Source organism: Orbilia oligospora, assembly GCF_000225545.1.
Source record: "Orbilia oligospora ATCC 24927 unplaced genomic scaffold scaffold00007, whole genome shotgun sequence".
NCBI classification, from domain to species: Eukaryota; Fungi; Ascomycota; class Orbiliomycetes; order Orbiliales; family Orbiliaceae; genus Orbilia; species Orbilia oligospora.
This window is the reverse complement of record NW_011645564.1, coordinates 383,563-405,182: the sequence shown is the minus strand read 5'-3', so window position 1 is coordinate 405,182 and position 21,620 is coordinate 383,563. Positions and strand designations below refer to the sequence as shown.

General features: G+C 43.8%; 5 protein-coding genes across 5 annotated transcripts; all 5 read right to left on the bottom strand.

Moving 5' to 3' along the window:
• Nucleotides 1-3,855: 3,855 nt before the first annotated feature.
• On the bottom strand, nucleotides 3,856-5,626 carry AOL_s00007g111 (uncharacterized protein; the record flags this gene model as incomplete). Its single annotated transcript, XM_011120012.1, has 6 exons — nucleotides 3,856-3,903; nucleotides 3,998-4,300; nucleotides 4,405-4,487; nucleotides 4,554-5,252; nucleotides 5,346-5,462; nucleotides 5,539-5,626. 6 exons carry the CDS (start codon nucleotides 5,624-5,626, stop codon nucleotides 3,856-3,858), a joined length of 1,338 nt encoding a protein of 445 aa, XP_011118314.1.
• A 1,771-nt stretch (nucleotides 5,627-7,397) lies between these two features.
• Nucleotides 7,398-7,981, bottom strand: AOL_s00007g110 (uncharacterized protein; the record flags this gene model as incomplete). The annotated part of the gene is made up of 3 exons (XM_011120011.1): nucleotides 7,398-7,679; nucleotides 7,788-7,837; nucleotides 7,921-7,981. The coding sequence occupies 3 exons, from the start codon at nucleotides 7,979-7,981 to the stop codon at nucleotides 7,398-7,400; spliced, it is 393 nt and encodes a 130-aa protein (XP_011118313.1).
• A 2,447-nt stretch (nucleotides 7,982-10,428) lies between these two features.
• On the bottom strand, nucleotides 10,429-11,838 carry AOL_s00007g109 (uncharacterized protein; the record flags this gene model as incomplete). The annotated part of the gene is made up of 3 exons (XM_011120010.1): nucleotides 10,429-11,503; nucleotides 11,569-11,656; nucleotides 11,739-11,838. The coding sequence occupies 3 exons, from the start codon at nucleotides 11,836-11,838 to the stop codon at nucleotides 10,429-10,431; spliced, it is 1,263 nt and encodes a 420-aa protein (XP_011118312.1).
• A 1,452-nt stretch (nucleotides 11,839-13,290) lies between these two features.
• On the bottom strand, nucleotides 13,291-14,425 carry AOL_s00007g108 (uncharacterized protein; the record flags this gene model as incomplete). Its single annotated transcript, XM_011120009.1, has 2 exons — nucleotides 13,291-13,788; nucleotides 13,850-14,425. The coding sequence occupies 2 exons, from the start codon at nucleotides 14,423-14,425 to the stop codon at nucleotides 13,291-13,293; spliced, it is 1,074 nt and encodes a 357-aa protein (XP_011118311.1).
• Nucleotides 14,426-15,941: 1,516 nt separating this feature from the next.
• On the bottom strand, nucleotides 15,942-20,869 carry AOL_s00007g107 (uncharacterized protein; the record flags this gene model as incomplete). Its single annotated transcript, XM_011120008.1, has 5 exons — nucleotides 15,942-16,841; nucleotides 16,905-17,617; nucleotides 17,667-18,323; nucleotides 18,384-18,583; nucleotides 18,708-20,869. 5 exons carry the CDS (start codon nucleotides 20,867-20,869, stop codon nucleotides 15,942-15,944), a joined length of 4,632 nt encoding a protein of 1,543 aa, XP_011118310.1.
• Nucleotides 20,870-21,620: the final 751 nt, after the last annotated feature.

Here is a 21,620-nt window from a genome sequence, read left to right as displayed (position 1 = left end):
CAAATGTATCATTTCCCTAAGAGTGCGTGGATGTCTTCGGGTGTTGTTTCTGGGGGGCTGTTTATGGAGCGACTGGCCACTCAGCAATTCATGAAGAAGGGAGCCAGATGCTTGATGGTCAGTTTAGGAATATCCGCAGACTAAATTGGGGGATGGTCTCGAAAGAAGTGTGTTTTAAACAAGGTGGTTGGGCAATATACCGACGCCTTTCGCTCAGAACTGAGCCAGTAATTTGTATTTATGAAGCAACTTGAACGGCTCTAAAGGCGTATGTAGTAGAATCTCAAACTTGCTTAAATTACCACGATAAAGCCATGATTATCATGTATACATTTATCAAGACTCTTTCGGGTACGCACGAAACTATCCTCGAGTTCTACCCCACCTAGATAGATACATCGGTAGATTCTCATCCCAAGATCCTACATGTACATGGTCGAGATAATTATATCTAAATTCAAAGCGCAGAAAGAGTGCCTGGATTCAGGACTAGAAAAAGCTGCGGTTTGAATGCGTGGATAAGGGTGTATAAATGGAATAGACTACAGAGAATTCGAAATTCGAAAGAAGGTTTAAATCCGGGAACGAGAGCTAGAGTGAAGGGCGGTGCCACATAGTTAGCGAAATCTTTGGCTAACCTGGGACCCTATATTTTTGAATTCGTGAAATCTTAGTCCATACAATTAAGTTAGAAATTATAGAGAGACTAAGGTTACATTAAACTTATACACCAATTTTAGAGGTCGCTTTAAAGAAGGACTAAGATGTGAGGAATATTTTGGGGCCCTACGACTGCAGAACCTAAATAGCCACTGATAAAAAAGCCAATATGCGAGAAATCGGGAGGCTCTTGTACCTAGAGAAAGTAAAGACCTGGAGCCGTTAATCGCTGGATACAAAAAAAAACCCCCCGCCGAATAAAAAAGCAAATGACAACAAATTAGATTTGGGGTTGAGTCAATGATTGTATAGAATAGGAAATCTGTCATCGGCAGAGGAACTTGGGAATCCTTCAAGAATTGAAAATAAATATCCGCTGGGCGCTCATAATGCGTGTCGGAGTCCGGTTTATGGAGGCTTTGGGTAGTCTTTGTACCACGTAGTCATCTCATTACGATCATTTACCGGCCCCTTCTGCTTGTTAGCATCAAACGAAATCTTTTATGGAGATTGAACAAAATGATCATAGCGGCCAAAAAGATGAAGGGGTTTTCACCTGGTTTCCCCAACCGTTGTCTTGCTCCCACGATGCCTCGAAAGACCTATCGTTCCTCGTTCGAGCCCAATGCTCTTTCAATGTGCGCCCACCTCGTAATATGGCATTTCTAGGATATTTGTACAGAAGCCAAGCATACATTGCTTGCGCAGTGTAATCCCAAGCATCCGAATTTCTTCCGAAAGAGTGCTTCCCTATGATGTTTTTCATACCAACGGCCCACTAAAAGATATATTAGAGGTCTAGACTTTATCAGAAAGGTAGTTTAAATAGCTGGTCATGGCAGCTCACTATTAGAAAATTATTCTCTTCTCGGCTATACCGCTGGGCTGTTTTTGACGAAGACCGGGTGCTTGTTGCACTGTCATTTTTTGCAAGAGTTGGTTGAGCACGTTGAATCAAGTGACATTCTGCGTCCTGGGGGTATGCGAGTTGTTGCTCGGTCTGCGGGTGTCGACTTGGCCATGGTCCTTGGGCCGGAGGGGGCCTAAGCCGCATAATACATAAGCTCTAGATCGCTTTGAAACTCCAATGGATCTGGGATTCATTCACATACTCATACTCATCCTCTGGTTCAGAGTATCGAAGTAAACTCATGGCTACCCGCTATAACTCTCGATAATAAGTGTTGACAATTGAAGTTATACGGCCCGGAAATTCGGAACTAAGATGCGTGTTCTAGATAGGTTAGTATTATAATTTCTAGACTTATATTGAACAAGAGATCTCAATTATGACTTGTTCATGTAGCCCCAATACGTGCATCTGTCTAGAGTTTGCGATGTCCATAGCGTTGTAACTTTTAAAGAGCGCCCTGAAAGGAAATGAATGATCGATATGGTGCAAAATTTGGGCCGTGTTCTCACCTATTTGATTCTCAATACTCTAGTAAACGCACGTGGGGTATCTTAAGTACGGGCTAATAATATTCATTAACTACTGTGGCCTTATTTCGAATCAAAAGTCTGTCTTGATCGAATGTAGATGTGTTTATGGAATGGGGGTGGGATGCAGGGACTAATATAAATAAATGATGTCGTCAAGAATGATCGTCTTATATCATGATAGAGAAGTTCATTAGTGGGTGGATAAGATATGACTATTTAGTGCTATAGCATCGGACACGTTATGCTAACATTTTATTGGATTATTGCGAGCGTAATTGAAGCACCTTGTGCACCAATGAACGAATGAACGCCAACGTTGCAACATCTTTGTTCTCCCTACGCAAGACAGGGAAAATAATGCCTGGTTTGATCGGTTCCAAAATCTATGTACCTGTGTAGCTCTTCTAGATAAATAGATGATTGGTGGCTCGTCAAAGCGATCGTCTAAGCCTCGGATTGCTTTCTATAGCACTTCTATAAGCTTTTATGAGGAACTTAAAATTTTAGGATCAAGTCACATTATAGGTCTATTTGTGAAACCAAATTTAAACGTACAAAAATTACAGCATAATTTATAAGACGAATCAAAACTTGGTTCCGATGATCTATTGATCAGAGTCAAGCCAATTACCAAGCCTTCTCTACAGCTTATTACCATCATATGATTATCATATCGGTATCAAAGGTATTGTTAAAAAGACGTTATGCTAGTATTAGTATCAGTAGTTCCATTAACCTTAAATTTCTATCATGTTACATCACCAAAACACTGGTGATAGCCGGTTGAACTATTGAACGTACACAATCACTTGATGCTGATGTTTGTACGTACCGTATCCAATGATAGCGCTATACTTGGCTACAACTTGGATACATGCGAGCATGGATCTGATAGCCTCGCTTCGAGTGATGTTGTTCAATTCTGGGTAAGACAAGAGATTTGCAGGGCCTTGCGGGTGGGCCCCAAACTTTGTTAACATAGCTACTGATATACCTTATAATCTATACGCCAACCGATTGATGGAGCGCCGCACCGTGCCCCGAAAACTAGTTCAACATGCCAACCACCTGACATATAGCTAAACTAAGTTCAAACTGTTTTGCACCTGAATAGCTTTAAGAATTCCGCTCTTTAGGGGTATTTGACGTGCGTTATCGATAGCATGTACAGAAATCTTGGATCGCATTATGTAAATATTAAATGTCATTTATCTAGCTTATTCGACCTTGAGAATCACCTCCACGTGGCCAAAACCGTTTAAGAACGAGCTAGATGTCATCACCTTGATTTCAGCGACACTCGCTGCGAAATAGTAAACTATTTTCAACCTATTCAACAACAAAACGTTCAATATTACATTGATTCTAACACGCTGAGATCTGAAGACTATTTCTTATTACCTCTTTTCTTTTTATTGTGCTCCCTTTACAACAAGGCCACATCCCGACCAAATAGACATGAAAGAATGTACTTCCTTCTAAGGTAAGAAGAGCGAAAACCTGTTGAAATAGAGGGTAGTTAGGGGAATCAATAGTATTTTGGAGGTCCCGTTTAAATCTCAATTTATTTCCAAGCTTTTATTCATAACCATGGCACATAGACCCATAGATTTGGGTTTGTGGATATACTAAGAGCGATAATGTTGAAACGAATGCGAGTGTGCACTGACGAAAATTGCAAACAAACCGCTTAGGTGGTGGCTAGAGGCCCCATCATAAATGTAAATTGGTCTCGTAATGTAACTAGAGTCTTTAGAAATTCTTTTTATACCATTTATCCATTCTCTGACGGTCTTGTTTCTAAAATTAAGTAGATAATTCAGTTAATACCCGCTGGATGGGAAGAGTATAAAAAGGCCATAGCATCATGGGAGACATATGAATAGTGGCTTACAAGTTCGTTTGTGTCATCCCACGGCGTGGCTGTACTATTTAGGATACTCGGGTTGGTAAGCGCCTCCCAACATTCCTTAACTCTGATAACTTTTTTAGGCCTCCCTCGCGGTACCTGCTCGGGCCTTGACCACTGTTCCTGAAGAGTTGCGGGTTTGCGGGTTGGTGTTTGTAGCTCCGGGTACCTTTCTTGCATCCACAAATCAAGGGCTTTTGATATCTGGGGCCAGTCCACTCTTTCTACCCCCCCGCGGAATGATGTAAATTTTAGTGTAGGGCTATCAGATGGGCAACCGACAGCCCACTGTTCGTATCGTTAAAATATATGTGCATCAGCTTAAAGTACTATACCAGCTCCAACAGTACTAGTATATGCTATCTGGAAGCACTAGGTCAAGAACTACTCACGATTAAGAAGTTTTTTTCCTGGAGTGTGTATGTAAGCCTGCCTCCGCTCCTCCCCGGCTTGGAGCTTTGGACTGGGACCGATTCTATCAAAAGAGTGTAAGCACTGTGATCTTTGTGGATTAAAATACTTGGACAGCTTGCGATCATACTTCGAGCCGTGCGCTTTACAGGCCTCTCCACATCGCTTTGGTTTTCATAATTCACCCCAACTTTTATATTTGGAATATCAATGTCACTTTCATTCTGATATTCCTCGCCAAAATCCCCGGAGTTGTTTTCTAATCCTGTTTCTTCATCGGAATTCTCCGGAGTGGGTTCAACTAGATAGCTAGATAGAGGCGGGGGTGAAGATGACGATGAAGGTGAACGTGGTGGAGGTACACGTTCACGGCCGATACGGTAAGGGTCGTAATACGCCCCGGCAGGGATATCATCCGGGTTCCAATTTACCCCCCGATTCGAATACCCCTTAATCGTTCTACGCTCCGATGAAAATGGTGAACGTATTGATGAAGACGTTGAACGTGCTGGTGAAGATGGTGAACGGAGTGATGAAGAGGGTGAATGGAGTGGTGAAGATGATGAACGGAGTGGCGAAGATGGCGAATGATGTAATGAAGATGCTGAATGATGTGATGAAGATGCCGAAAGGAGTGATGAAGATGGGGAAAGAGATGGCGACGACGGTGAATGAAGTGGCGAAGATCGTAAACGAAGTAGTGGAGACGGTGAAACAAGTGGTGCATATTGAGTAATTTGAACCACTTCGGGTTCGCGTGGGCCCGCCCAGTTCGCGGGGTCTCCAATATTTCCCCAAAACCGATTGATGTTGGGTCCAAGTCCGGGGTCTGTCTCATCAAAAATATTACAATCTGATGAATTTATTATTGCCATGGAGTTTAACAGGAGCGATGTGGTATATATATGACAAACTGTCTTACCTTGGGATTGCTGAGCCTCGTCGTTATACTCAAGCCTGGGTGCTACAGAGGGGTCGTACAGAAAGCGCTCAAAAGGTGGAAAGTCGTTATTTCCATTTTCTAGATCTGGAATTGGTTCTAATACATTCGATTAACCCGAAAAATGAGAAGATGCTCTGATCTGGTATGTGTCACTACCAAATGGATATAATACCATAAGTCTCGGCAAGATGCCGAAACATCCTTTCATCCTCTTCCAGATCTTGATATGGCTCTGGGTTTCCTGAAAAATTGTAATTCATTTTGGTTAATTAATCAAACTTGAATATAATGACAATCAGGCTAGTGCTATGTCGCCGTAAGCATATGCCAGACCAAACCGTTACCCTGAACTAGTCACTTGGATAGCTTCTATTGCATGTTTGGAACCTAAGGTGAAAAAAAGGTGTCTACGAGACTGCCTTGCGGCGGAAAGATGAATATAATATAGTATTCTTGTACTGATAATATAGAATACTTGTGGCTAGCCGGCGTCTGAGAACGAGACTAGATAAAGTTGTAGCACGCCGTAAGTACCAATAAGTTTCGCTTTTAAATTTACTAGTCAAGTATCGTTCAGTTTTGCTGTCCGCCTCGTAACTGCCCGGCATAAAAACATACGATCTGAAGTTATTTGTAGGATATTATCAGAGACGATATACAAAGTTCAAACTCAAAGGGAATAATCGCAAACACATACCAATAAAATGATCTAAAGTCTATCTAATGAGGCGGCTTAGACCGCTTTTTACAAGACCTAATCATTTCGTTGTAAAATCACAGATATCAAATGATTTTTTGCGAAGTCTAGTTCGATACAGAGCGTGCTAGCAACAGATAGTTACCTAAAAAGAAAGTTTGCATTAGTTTCAATTCGGCTTGATGATCTAGCGTATCGGGTTTTGCGTCCACAGCTAGTTTTTATTTCTAAGCCCACAATCTTATCGGAACTGCACTCAATTTATTACTCTGCAGCTCGGTTGTCTACCATTTTATTTTGTTCATCTATACCTAAATACCCATGAGTCATTCGCAAGACCGTACTACTCGTAAACGGGGCATTATTTAAGCTAACAATGGACTTAAAATCGTTCGTGATATACGACCGCTATTCCCTTCATAAAATCTATTGGTCAAATTGCAATAAAGAAAGGCTTTTTAGGGCGAGATTGTAAGATCAACTCCGATAGAGAACAAGCAAGCTAGACAACTCTGTATTGCCTTTAACGGCAGTAAATAAGAGGCGATGCTTGTGTAAATTTCATCACATTTAGTCTATAAAGTTCAGTGCGCCAATCAGACAAATGGCAGCCCTTAATTAATATAATCATTACCCCCGTCGAAAGACTCAAAAAAGAGGCCTGTTGACTTCAGTCTCATAGTTATGGTTAAAGCAAAGAAGTGACCTTCAATTTGATTTATGATAGCCTAGCTTCAGCTCTAGAAGCTGAACGGCCGACTAGGTCTGGGTTGGTAAGACCTTTCTCATTGTCGAAAGTTTAAAACATTAGGTTTATCCATACAATCAAATCATAAGCATAAATCGTCGTATCAATGAACACCTTCCTTAATTTTCCTAAATGGAATAGTTACTATAGTGACATTATGATTTAAATACACATATCAAACCATTTAAAAAGTCAAACCCGATACATCCCCTAGCCGTAGGGTCTATTTAGCGGTGCAACCCTTTAATATCGCACTACCTCATAGAGATTCTCATAACCAAATTCGTTCTTCTCGTCCACACCACAGATTGATTGGCCAAGGAAGTTCTGACATTGCAACTGGGACAAAAAACTACTTATCCTATAATTCATGGCATAAGCTGGCTTGGAGTCAAGAGAGTATAGTAGCCCTTCGGCAGCGCGATATTTTTTCGTTTGCAGTAATGAGGATACCATTCATCCATGTCCGCTCGCCAAACGGCACTCTAGAAGTCCCAGTTTTAGTATTTGAAAGTTGGATACCAGATTATTCCGGTAGCGGCTACTTCCTGCAGCCGCAAGTTGCTGTACGCCGTAGTAAACAATTTCAAAGACTTACATCAGTATCGTCCTTCCAAGGATCATATGTAATGTCGAGATTCTCATATTCCGCCTGAAACCGAGAAGCTTCCCACCTTTGACGTAGTTCACGCTGCCAATAACTTCTAAGTCTGTGGCCGCTACGTTGTTGGAGCGTCTGTTCATCCATACTTTTAGGCGCATATTCCTTCCATGCCGCTAAGGCTTGAGATATTTCTTCCCAGTCCGGGTTACCAGTATAATCCCGAAACTTTATATATGGGCTTCTCTTAGGTTCTCCAACTGCCCACTACAATATTCCAGAGTTATTTGTCAGTCGCGAATAATCGGCTGAGGTAACTCTAGGACAAACTGGATGTAAAATTGCAGAGTTTGCGTATTATATTAAAAGACTTACGATCAAGAAGTTGCTTTCCCCATGATGATAATTAGACATATCATCACAAGCTATAATTTTCGAGAACATGTAAGCCAATTAATTGCAGTAATGATACCATTTTCTGAGAGCCCAACCCCGCTTTTGTACTCACATTCACGGGGTCTTAGGCAAGCACGCCAGTCCTCCGCGGTTTTGTAAATTTGACTTGGCATTGGAGCTTGAGAATTAAGATTGATCTTTAATCTCCAGCTTTCAGAGATTCCCGGTTTCTACTGTAATATTTATGCAAAATAGATTTTGTGCACACTTAAATAAGATAAATTTGAGGATCAGGTTCTAATAGTTAAATCTTTCCGATATAATTGTTTTTAAGGCCAAAGACTGAACACTTATGAGGAGTTTTAACACTACCTATCTCGTCTTTATATTTTGCAGGAAAAGTGCATCATAAAGTCTAAAAAGAATTTAGAAGAATTTATATTCACACCACGGGACCAAGTAGTCCAGGAATCAAGGCATGACTCCTCGATTCGATTTTTCGAGTTTAAGGCTGTACTGTAAGAGAGGCGCAAATCAAGTTCTGGGTGCACTAATATAGCCCAGGAGAATTGAATGAAAATTAACTATTGAAATATGAATAATAACCCGACAGACTTACTTCCCTATTGCAGTTCGATAAGAAGTTACGAAAGAAGATCAATCATACTCGCCGTGCATAGGCTCTTATGTATACGCCTTGGAATTATACTAACAGTATTGGATCCATATTATATTGCAAGGCGGTAATTAATGGACACGAAATGGCAAAATCACTATTTACTTATATTCTGAGGAAACTAATAGAATTACTAGAAGATCCCTGAGCTACACATGTGCATGTGACGAAACTCGACCATCATGTTAAAGAAGTCTTCTGATCGTAGAAGGTTACTAAGCGGGACACATTGAATCAGCAGATTTATTAGACGTAGTTCGTCATCAATATCTACAAACTTGTCTATACATTGGTCAAATGAAGCATATATCGGTTGTAGTCTGGGCCCACTGGCACCTAGACTATGTTCAAGGCTACGGTTTCTAGTGTAACCGAAACTTGGGTTGACTAAGCTCACCTGCTTAAACTCTACTCGAGTTCCCAGCCCGCCTTGAGGGCCGCTTGTGTTTCTAGCCAATCAAACACCTGCCTGACATCATAACGCCCAAGTAATTTGTAGTACCCATGCATAATATTAATATATGAGCACATCAGTTTGTTTTTCGTGCGAGAACCAAAAGCCACCTTCGTAGTAGCACAAGATAAACAGCTAGACTACTATAGTATGATAATTTTGTAATAGTGCTGTAGTGGTTTATCTTGGTAGTGATATCGGTATCATCTTCTTCATAGCCATACGCTTTATGGAGCCGTTATATAAAGTTCCAAAACGGACAAAAGCCCATTTTAGAGCCCTACGGATATGTAAGGCGTTTATATATGTGAAAAATTGGGTTGCAGATATATATGCTTTCAAGATATTTCAAAAAAAAGGCGGGGGGGGTTTTGAATTTCTTCTTATTTTTCTTTCTTATTTTCCTTCTTATTTTTTCATTTATTTCTTTACTAATTCTTTTATTAAATTTTCTCGCTTATTTTGAGAAGCTGTTTATTTTACATCTTATTCGTCTTCTCATTACTTTTTCTTTTAGAAAAAAAAAAAAATGTATGTACGTCGATGGCATATATACAACTCAACTTTCATATGTAAATACGTCATGCATATATACACACGGCTGCTAACTTTTGTCCATTTCGGCCCGTTATACGTTATCAAGAGCGCGTTATATATATGCAGGGCTACATGCACTTTGATGGTCAGGCTCCGCATGCACACCACTCCCCATCCTACAGCGCTAGCTTGCTAAACCAATTAACTCCCACCTACATTCTTGCTAGAAAAAGCTTTTTGGGCCGTGTATATCAAAAAAGATCTCCAAAATTAAAGGTCCCATATCAAGTAATAGCTATCTAGACGTTCCCAGTAATTTAGTAGGCCCATATAAGGGGGCCGGGCTTTCTTTTATACGATAAGTAGCCTCAGTACAACTAGGTACTTATATTTGTAGTATAATACTTTGTATACGCTTGTACGACTATTTCCATCGGGCTTGCAATAAATCGCGATATATACGGAAGTCAAATGACCGAATTTATAAACCCAAGCCTATTGCACCTTCTCAAGTCAATAGTCGCAGGAGAGATATGTGAGTAAAAAGCTTGAGGTAGGCTAGTTTTTAGCCAATTATTTCCTAGGCCTTATTACAAGGCACCGCTGTAACAAATCAAATTCAAGATCCTCGCTTCGTTTTAAAGTAGAAACATCTACAAATTTACAGTTCTATAGAAAGGTTAACCGAATCTCATGATACCAATTGACCGTCCCTTCCAAAAGTCGGATAGCTTCTTTGGCGGGGGGCTGTGCAGGAGACAACCGGATGCCAATGAAACAGAAAATTGAAATCGATAGGTGATGGTGTTTTAGCAGGTCCAATAGCCAATCACTGTAATGAGATTACACAATTGAATAGACAACTAGGTAATATTAATTACAATGTTATATTACTATCAATTACTGGTAGCTAGCCAGCAGCAATACTAAGTATATCAAATGCCACTTCACATTCAGTCCGATAATCGACTCTTCCACACCTTAGAGTTTCTCTTCTTTTTATAGCTATAGGAGCTATTAGGGTCCCAGTAATGTGGACAAACCGCATTCAACTCAGATTCCGGGCCACAGTAATCGCCAACCCTGGGTCTATACGCCCTAAACACGAGTTTTCCCTCACCAGACTGATATTGATAGCCTTGTTTAGAAAGCTGAATAAGACCATAAGGTCCGTACATGAAATCTTTCCACTCGCCTTCGGGGGTTGTGCAATGGCAGCTGATATCTTCGTTTACGCCGAAGTCACAATAGAGCTCTGTGCCCAATAGCACTACTCCAGCACTGCTTTGGATATTTCGTCGGTAGAAGTGAACTACAGCTGCGTCGTTACCTTCACCAGGGTCAAAAAAGGCTGTCGTCGAACCGTGCTCGCAGTACGCGTACCATCTAGCACCCAGTTGACCAAAATAGACTCTTCCGTCAGAATCCCGAACTAGGGGATGAGAAGTATCAGCGAAGTAGAACTGCCACCAGGGCATAACCTGGGGCATCCAGAGTCGACCATCTGAATGAGGGCCTTCAACCTCAACCAGTGCGAACACAGTGTTAGTTGCACTAGCGGAGACGATAGTCGCCGTCGATCCTATAGTTTTGGTCTCGGTTCCAGCGGGGACAGTGATATATTCTGTATCAACCGCAACCGAGTTTGCGGCATAGAGTGTCTCCGTGTTATACAAGGTAACAACAGAGGTTGTAGTTGAAGCTGCAATGGTAACAATACTGGCTGGAACTCCAAGACAGGAGCAAGCACTAGCATATCGCACCCCGCTAGAGCACGGCGTAGCATATGAAGGTAGAGGGCTAGTGCCGGTGCAATGCCTCTCTTTCAAGGCTCGCTTTTTCTCTGTAGGAGCCGGTACAGGTGCCTCGCCGGTGACCGTCACCATAATATTCCTGAAACTAATTTCGGTAGTGGTATCATATTCGGTTTTGGTCTCTACCCCGAAACTAGTTTCCTCGGTAGTGGTGTACGGAATGTTGGTTGGTAAAGTTACCCGTACGGGTATCGTTGTCGTATCGTATTCCGTACTACAACGGCACAGTTAGTATGCCAACCACTATGTATTATAAGACGGTAATCAATCCGAACATACACAACCTCAAGTGCCACCGTGCTATATATATACTTAGAGCAATCGGAAGAAACCTGAGCGTAGCTTTTGCTGGAGAGCCCTCGCAGCGCTAAATTTTTAACTAATTGTTAGCTAGCTTATATTAAATTTAGCCAATAAGCTGATTATATAGAAATACAATATTCACATACCTCTCAAACAGTTGTCAGCGTTACAAGCCGTAGGATTTGTTGTAGCGGATGCCTGAGCTACGAAGGCCGTAGCCAAGAGGAAATATTTTAAGGAATGCATAGCAATCGTATATATGAGTCTACACAGACTGAATGCTTGTAACCACGAATCCACGTCAAACTACGCAAAATAGAAAAAAATAGGGCGAGTCAATGTGGGCCTATGTTCCTTTTATCTCTGAGCCCTTAGTTAGGAATTGGTCTCACATCCTAAGTTCCCAATGCATTAGCATACAAGCTCTTTGCGAGCGGCACCCGAGCTGAAGACGTGTCTGCACCTGGGCCGACACTAGTGTTGGGACAGGAAAAAGAAATACAATCAAGTGACATTTGCGTAAAAAAAATCGCTGTTGGAAAAAAGGCTACAGCGCTATGACATTCAAAATCTACACAGATACCGGTGATTCCGTGTACTATGTAACTGTCCTTGCATCCGAAGACATTTAATCCGTCATCAGCTGGAAATGTGGGTTGTGCTGGTGTCCTTGGCGGCTCCAAGTGGAGCCGCATCAAAAGCCGAGTCTTGGAGACCCATCATTCCAGAGCTAAGTTTAGTTTAGCCCCATAGTTCAACGGCCAGCTCGAGCACCAAACTCTCAACCCTGCATATGCACGACAGAACATCACCTTGGGCTGTCGCACAGTGTCAATCTTATGGAAACCTCAGCCATTTTTGGAGGCAGAATTACAGTCTCGTAACAAAATCGTATACTGCCGCCCGATAACTAGCCAGCACCGCCGTGTTGAACCGAAATACACTAAATCTGCAAACTCGATTTTGCACCCTGGTACAACAAATCAACGCTCAGGATATTTTAGAAGATACGTCAAAATATCTGGGGTAGATGAAAAAAAGTTCTTATGAAGAAGGTACGTGGTATCATGATTGGGTCCAAAGCAACTGGCACGCCAAGCCATAGGAACTTCTGGGGCAACTAGTCTACCCGGCGTTTTAACCATACACTCAAAACTTGTGTAACATTTACCACAACGTTCGAATCGAATGACACTCGTACATTTCTTTCTGTGGTTTAGTATCGACCGCTAGGCTAGGTTTCTAGGTCAGCTTCGTCCATGGGTAAATGTCGTCCGCAATACGAGACTACGTAAATGTGTTGTTTATGTGGTAAATCTATTTCCTACTAGACTAGGTAGGTTGACCCCCATGTAGAAAATGAGGTACTGATATCATTCATCTCTCCAAACCAAAAAAACCAATACTATGATGCAAAACTTATCGCAGGTGTAGATTTATGTAAGGTTATATCTCAAAATATCGCTTAGATAGTGTTACTGATCAATAGTGTGCGAACTCGGGTTGGGCCCATATACTAGTCTTCCATAAAGACAATCCTATTTGATAGCTGTGGACGCCGTGGCCGGATTTTAAACCCTCGGGCCAATATACAGGCCTACGAGACCCACTAAAATTGATTTTCTATACTACAATATAAAATCTCCAAAACCCAGCGCCTATATTCATACCCTTATTTAATCCATGAGGTACCAGAGCTTACTTCTGTTTGTAAACAATGTTCCGGAACGTCCTCCCAGGCACCATATTAAAGTTATTTGGATTTGTAATGTCATATACCTTGTCCTTCTCTGTTTCGTATAATGTGCTATAAACCGGTCTTGTGTACCCCGTGGGCTCGTAGCTTGGAGTAGTTTCCGGATGACTCTCGACCTTCTTGTCGATTACAGCTTTCGATTTATCGCAGTTCTTCTTTTTATCGCCAGGTTGCTGGTATAAATTTTCTTCAGTATTACCTCTTTTAGCGTAGTAGTACGATTGATAGTTCGAGTTTTTAGTGGCGGGCTGGTAGCTTTGGTAGTTTTGATTATTCCGACTGGGTTGGTTCTGGTAATTTTTGTTGCCACCTTGGTAGTTTTGATAGTTTTGATTGTTGCTCTGATAGTTTTGGTTGTATTGGTTGTATTGATTGTTTGCAGAATTGTATCCGTTCTTCGGAGCCTTGCAGTTCTGCTCAAACTGACCGATGATGTTTCCCTAAAACCCAAGCTATTTAGCCATGAATTCAATGAGTTTAAACTTTCCAATATGCACTAACCTTTCCTCTATAATCACACTTCACATATGTACCATAGGGGCATTTCCTAACCATACATCCCACTTCCGTTGTACCCTTCCAGATCATCTGCGTAAGATGCCCAGTAGCACCCGAAAACCCCTGTCGATTGAAATCATACAATCTCAACTCTTTATCATACCACAATTCCCTCACCATCTGCTCCGGTGTTTGCTGTCCATAAAGTATATTCTCTCCAATACCATCCTGTTGCAGAGTTCTTGTATGACCATATGACTGGCAGCTGGGAGTGTTGGCCATTGCATAGTTTACAAGGTCTCGAGACCATCTCATTGCCGGTACATCGTGAGCTGCACGGACTTCATTGTGAACCCGAAGGATAGCGTCACGATATTCCGCCTCTGGTACGAACTCGTTGGTGTTCCTGGGTGGTTGGTAGGTTTTAGGAGGCTGGTTTGGCCGTTGTGGGTAATAGACGTAGTCTGGCCGCGAGGGAACACTTCTCCTATTTAGATCGCCAGCTTCAGAGAGGCCAGTGTTTGGCACTGTCAAAGCTGAAGCTCCAACTAGGAGTGTTGAAAGTATCGCCGACTTCATGATCAAATGCTGTACTGTTTGATACGACCAGCGTAACCAGTTATGCTAAGAAATAAAACTCCTTAGAGGTTCTGAGTTTCGTGTTCTAATGGAATAGATTCTAGAAAGCTTGCCAGCAAACTTCGCTCAGCCGATAAAAATAAGGAAAATAGGGATGCCGTGGAGAGAATTGAACGAAGAACCCGAAGAACTGCAGTAGTTAAACAGAGACAGTGGAGAACTGTATTTATATATAAAATGCCTAGAGAAATAAGCACCGCAAGAGTGAGTCTTGGAGCTGGGCTTTATATAGTAAGTATAGTGGTCGACCTTTTCTGTCGGATTTTCAGAGCTCAGTAAACTGTAAACTGTAAACTGGGCTGAGGTTGAAAGGTTGAACTGAGGTTGAACTAAGGTAAGGCCCGGCAGGAGTTCCGACCAAACGGGTTCAGGGAGATCTGTACCAAATCTGGGAGTGTCTGGTTACACAATTGGTATGGTGTTGTGCAACCTACCCGAAATAGACTCGCAACACACACCCAGCTTCCTAGCTTGGTCCTTCGGGTCCTTTCGAGAACACTTCCTCCCCAAACGGCTGGTCGCAATCTTGGGTGTTGGCCCCGACTCTACAATTGGGGGCTGCGGTTTGTTGGATACTGATAGCTCTAGAATAGAATTGAGATGGGTATTATGAGTTGAAATAAACTAAAACACACTTCTTCTCCCGTTGCATTGCCTTGTCATTGTTCAGCCACATTATCTTACGCAGTTTGGATACAAACTACCTTCTCAAGTTGTGCGCGCAGTAGAGGCTACTTCCTGATGCCTTTCGGCATACGTATATGTGATTATATTATAAAGTCATTTAATTGAGTCCCGTGACAAAAAAATCCTGTTCTAGGTCGCCTGTAGCTCTAAGCTTGCCAAGGTTTAAGGAACATTCTACCACACCTTTGATTCTAAGACATGCCGTCTGAGATTCGTGAAACTGCTGTAAGTTGATGTAATCGATGCCCAGTTCTAGCTAGGTGGGTACCCTCGCGGCGGTAACATTTAACGGTCAGCTGTATCCAGGCACAGGAACAATCCCTCCATGCTGTCTGGTTTACAAGACTCACCCCAGCCTGGTCTCGTAAACCACCACAGCCCAATTCCTTAGTCTGGGGTCGCTTCCTGTAACCATTTTGTATATACAAATATGTGTTGTGCCTATCCCATATGGACGCAGGATCAAGTAGGGAGTGCTGAGGCTGTTAACATATTGACAGCGATGGATATCACATGTAAAAACTAAAGCGTAGTTTGATATAAACATTTGGAAGTTGAATGTCATTGCTAATCACTTCTTTGGATATCGAATTCGCTATCGGATCTTAGTGTAAAACTTGATTTAATCAATTTGATAATAGCTTTGGGTTCATAAAACTATGAACGAAACGGCGAAATAGTCCCAAGCCATAATGAACCAAAAAGCTAGGACTGGAGAAACAAGACCAATTTACGGGTATATGCACTTCAATCAAGGCTGCCAAAGCACCTAAGCCCCAATGACGTCCCTAACTTTTTCCTTAACATCATCACCACTTCCTTCCCCTTCGACCCACATGACCGCCTTCTCAACAACTAACTCCCAAGTGTCCCTCTCAGCGGCATGTCCCTCGCCCTTCTCAAACACTAATATTGCGGCCCAAGTAGCCACGATCTCTTCCTTAACCCCCAAAGTCTGCGCCAACTCCTTCAGCTTCTTCAAAACATCCGAAGCAGGCGCTCCCTTAAAGCTGGCAGCGACAATCGAAGCCAACTTATCTGACGTCGAAAAACTCCCAGCAAACGACTGGAGCATGATAAGGCCGTGAATCCTCTCTTCCGCTGTTCCGACAGCGACTGGGGTACCAGCTCTAACGCTGCTTCGAGACTCTTCCAAAAAGTCGCATCCCATATCTTCGTCGTCTTCTTCGTCACCCATATCACCAGAAAGTGATTGCGGAGCGGGCGCGGATGCCTTGGCAAATCCAGGTGATGCGGACCTTCGAGCAAAAGATTTAGCACTCTTCTTCATTATCGAGGACGAAGCTGAGCGTTCTTTTTTTAATTCTTTCGGGGATTCGTACATCGCTGAGCCTCCTGGAGGCATAGGAGCACTGCTTTTTTGGCGGGAGGCAGAATACACTATTTGGCGTTTGTCAGTTCCACAATGTTCACTTTCATCAAGTAATTTAGCAATTTTGTCGTCATATCTATCAATCGACCGATTCTGCTTCTCAACTTCTTGATCGATGCTATGCGCTAGGTAGCTTAATCTGAAAACCTCGTTCCCAATTTGGGCCAACTGGGTATCGATTTCTGCTTCTAGATTTTCTTCTTCGTCGTTGTCTTGGGACTTGTGCGGGGGCGCATAGAAGGAGGAGGAGGGCATAGGGATCTGTGGCTTACCAAGCTGTGAATCAGGGTTTTGATTAGCACTTCTATTCCGCCGTGCAGGGCTGTTTATAGAACTTACGCCGGGTGCAGCAGCCGCCCTTATTGGAGGTGGAACATATGAGGCCGCAATGGAACTCTCTCTAGCAGGTGGTGGGGGTGCTATATGTGCCATAGTATTTGTTAGCGGGCCACTCATTATAGTATCTCCATCAGATTGCAGTGCATCCAAATCCGGAAGCCGGAGATCCTCGTAAACTGAGGGTGAGGGGCCTCCAGAAGTTACACCGCCAAGGAGGCCATGTGGTGGTGGCAATTGTCCCGCACAGAGGCTAGGAGGCCTCGGAGAAGCCATTCCATAAAGGCTCTGTGGCGGCGGCGGCGGTGGCGGCGGCGGTCCAGTTGAGAACCCAGGCAGCATCTGGGGTGGTGGTGGCGGCGGCGGCGGTGGACCTCCGATCATTATGGGATTTTCAGCACGAGACATCATCAGTCTCTTTTTATTTTGCTGCTCCAGCATCATCAATTGCATTTGATAGTCTTCTAATACAATACCTCGTTGCCCACTCACCCGCGGTGGAGGCGGGGCTGATTGAGCTTGAGCCTGCATGTAGATTGACCCTGAAGGTGGGGGCGGGGGCGGGGGCGGGGGCGGGGCTGCTCTATACTGATAACTTGCTGTCGCAAACGGAGGGGCCGCCATGGCCGATTGATACTGCAGAGCCGGACTGGGATTTACAGGGGAAGGGAAATTCATGGGGTACCCACCAGAGCTACTGCCAAACATGCTAGTAACTATATATAAAGACATATCGTTAGCACCAATACGCAAAATTTTTTTTACCAGAAACTATGAAAATCAACGGTTGAACGGTGCAACCATTATTAAACTTCCAAATATTCGCATTCCTAGAAACGGCGTCATCCTGGTCTCCATTATCCGCGAGTCTTCGTTTCCGCTTTTGATCAGATGAGGAAGTCTGTGCGATTTCTGGTCCCTGGGCTTCGCCGTAGGGAGTTGCCTTTGGCGTACTAACTGGTGATGTCGGGGAATAGCAAGGAGAAGCAGGGCTATAATTAGGGGATTTCGGAGAAAATTGCGGAAATGCCACCGAGTGCTGGACTCCCGATCTCACAGGAGGATAAAATCCTGTATAAGGCGGAGACTTTGAGATAGAAGGGGGGGAAGTGGGATGGTAACTAGGGGAGGTAGGAGTATAGCCAGGGGATGTAGGATTGTAAACAGGAGACCCTAGGGAAGAAACTAGGTAAATAGGATGAAACCCAACACGACCATGTTCCTTGATCGACGAAAAGCCGCCATGAAAAGTGGAATATTCTGAAGATGCCAGACAAGAATCGTAAGGGGTTATACCTCCGGGAGATGAGTATGCGAATCCTGGACCATAAGTGTTTTGGTCTGATTCTTGCAAGAAAGAGTCGAAATCGAAATCCATCAATTCAGACCCAGTAGAACCCATCAAGCCGCCCTGGTTTTGGACTAGAGACGAAAAAAACACAATACAACGGGGAGGAATCAGCCACAATTCTCATTACTCACCAGCAGATTTCGCTGATCGAGTTAGAGCAGAGAAACCGAAACTCGGCGCAATACTCTTTTTCTTCATAGATCCACCACGACGGTATCCCGTCGCAGTATCGGCAAGGTCGTTTGTGGCATTATATGCTTTGGGGCGAAGAGCAGAGCTAGGGTTCGAGGCCATACCTGTGGGGGACATTTTCCGTCGCGAAAATCGAGACCTATTTCTTTTTAGCCATTGCCTTATTTTCCAATTGCGCCCTCATACTCCTCCCCGCCCTCTTCCGTTTTATGGCCAGGGGGTCCTAAAGATGATATTGCTGATGGGGGGTGTAGTTTACGTACCTTTCACTGCCTTCCGCTTCGTCAGTTGCAACCTTAATAGTCTCCTCTTCTTCAACAACATTCCCAGGCTTATCTTCGATTGCAACGAAAGATGTCCATTTCGAAGCCACCTCGAATCCCTCACCCCATCTAACACCTTCACGTTCAATTATCTCGTCCCATTTGCTTTCCTGCTTGTCTTTAGTAATTCCTTCAGCGCTGAGCAGACCTTCGTGAAGATATCCCGTGCCGTTTTCTAATTCCTGCAAGAAGCTTCGAGCGGCAAGTTGAGAGACATCTTTCCCATCATCAATCTTCAAGATGGGGATCTCAAGTTCCAGGATATCGCCAGTGATGGTCTTTGCTTGTAACTTAGCAACTTTGGGGAAGGTCTTCGGGCATGGAGTAAAAACTACATATGCGTTGGTCCTGCTGAACGAGAATAGTGGTGGGATTACATTTGGTGATTGAATCTTGGCTGGAAGTTTCGGAAGTGGGGGAAGATGGGCCCAACGAGCCTCATCGGTGTCTTTGCTCTCGTACTCTGGTGGAGGATCTAGCTCAGCAGAAGTGTCAAAGAGTGAGATTTTCTTCGGCTCCGGTGTCGGTTCTCTCTCTTTTTTCCCCGATATAATTACTTTTTCTGGCTCTGCGTCCCCGAGCATATCGTACTCATCCTCATCGGACGTGGTAGTAGTAGTAGAGCCGGAAAGCTCAAGTGTATAGTCGCTTACATGCTGGCCAAGCGCAGCACGTAACATACGAACGACTTTGGAGTCTAGCTTTTCCTCGAGCTGAACAACTTGCGAATAACCACCACCAACAGTAGCGAGGCCATCGATAAGAGCATGCGAGATACCATTACCAATGCCTAAGGTAAACATCCTAACTGTCTTGCCCTTGCACTGCTCGCGGACATAATCCATGAGCTGGTCTCGTTGCCAAATGTCACCATCTGTCAACAAAAGGAGCTCGAGATTGACATCTTTATACCTACGCTCGACAGCTGCTTTGACTGGAGGGAACATCTCTGTACCGCCCATATCCGCCTCGAACCCAGCGACGTGTTTTTGAGCTTCCTTAAGTGTTTCCTCGCTATAGGTCTTTGACTTCGACCAAAGGAAACTGTGGGAGCTACCGAAACTACAAATGTTGAACTTACAGCCCACAGGTAGGGATTGCAAGAAAACAGCGAGCGCCTTTCGAAGCTGAGTTTCGTTTCCGCTCATGCTACCAGAACGATCGCAAATGAATACGACTTCTGGACGAGCGACCGGCATGTTAAACTTTGGCACAAGGGTCACCATCATTGAAGCTGTATCCTTTGTAGGATGACGTTGGACGACAGCAGATGGGTGCCCAGACCTAGCAGTCTTGACCAAAACAACGAAATCCTTATCAAGACTAGTGGTCTTGGCAGACAGTGTAAGAAGTGCCTTTTTCGGGTCAAAAGCTTCAGACGAATCGGAAGCAGAATGGGTTCCCATGCTAAGCCTTGTAGCATGGGCTGGAGCTTCAACCATTTTAATCGGGGAATCCATTTCTACGAAAACTTTGATACTCATTCCGCCGTCGACGTCGACCCATTTATCGGTACCGCGGAGAACAGTCCACGACCCCCACCCAAGTTTACCGACACGGTAACTGTAAGAGACATCTCCATTGAGGATTTCTTGTGGTGGAGCTCCGTAGCGAGACGCAATATATGTTGGGAGATTGAATCGGATCGCGTCCCTTTCACTGTCATGTTGCAGCTGGGCGACACAAGTAATGACAACCTCGATAGAGGCACCAGCTGGGACATTTCCCAGCTTTGTTTGCCAAACATCGCTATCGGCGGAACTCAAAAGACCCGCAGTCTCCCCGCGAGATACTGCAGCATCGTAGGTAGCCTTCGCCTTCGGTTTTGATTGTACAATACCGTTCAGAACCTTATCCTCACCAACATGGCAAGTAAAGGAGGTGATTGTTTGAGTGGTATGCAAAGGGAAGACATAGTTAGCCTCGGAAATGGCCTCTGTTATGGAAGGGTTCTTGAAATGTTGTTTTAAGACCGTGCGCGAGTAAGTTGGGGTTAGTGTGATTTCTGTAGTGAGGTTCAGAAGCGGGAGGGGTTGAGGGGTGTAGGTGCCAGCGGGGATGTAGTAGATGCCGCAGCAAGTATAGCCGTCAATTCGCTGCATCTTGACGATATTATCTTGGAGTATACCGATAGATTGACGATAGGCGGTCCGGGGGTTTATATGAAATTGTACAAGTAATTCTGGATAATTGTATCTATCTAGCTCAATTCAAGAGCAGTGGAAGCCAGATAATAGCTAATAAGTCAGGACACTCCAGTAGACTATAGCGTTTCGTTTGATAGGAATATATTTGTTGATGGTGTTAATTTGGAATGAGGAGAGGAAGAGGAGACGATTTGAGATTATCGAGGGAAAGGCCTTCTCTTATAGACGATGACTAGAAGCGGCGAAAGGCTCGCAAACTTGGATCCTGCCTTGAGTCTCTGTTCCATGGTGACGTTGGATAGAAGCGTGTTGCGGGATCTGCGGGGTCCCACAGCGACCCCCAGACTACCTCGTTACATTGACTCCCAGAAGATCGTTGCTAGATTCGGCGAGACGCCGCATCGAGGCATTCAGCCCTGAGTACACCTAGTAACGGAGGGCAGAGCATTGACCTAGTCACAGCCACGCGTCGGAACATCCCTCGAACTTCAATCGACTGCCAACCTTCAAGTTCAAGAATCTTCAACATAAATTCTGTCTCGAAACTCGTTAACGGCGGTGCCAAAAGTGCAATCCTCTCTCGCTACGGCTAGCCGCATATGCATGGCAAAGCATCGCAAGCAATTTAAAGATCCTGAACAAGGTTTAAACCCCTGACCTTGTCGTACGGGCTACCACTGGTCTAATGCAGCAATTTTGGGCACGA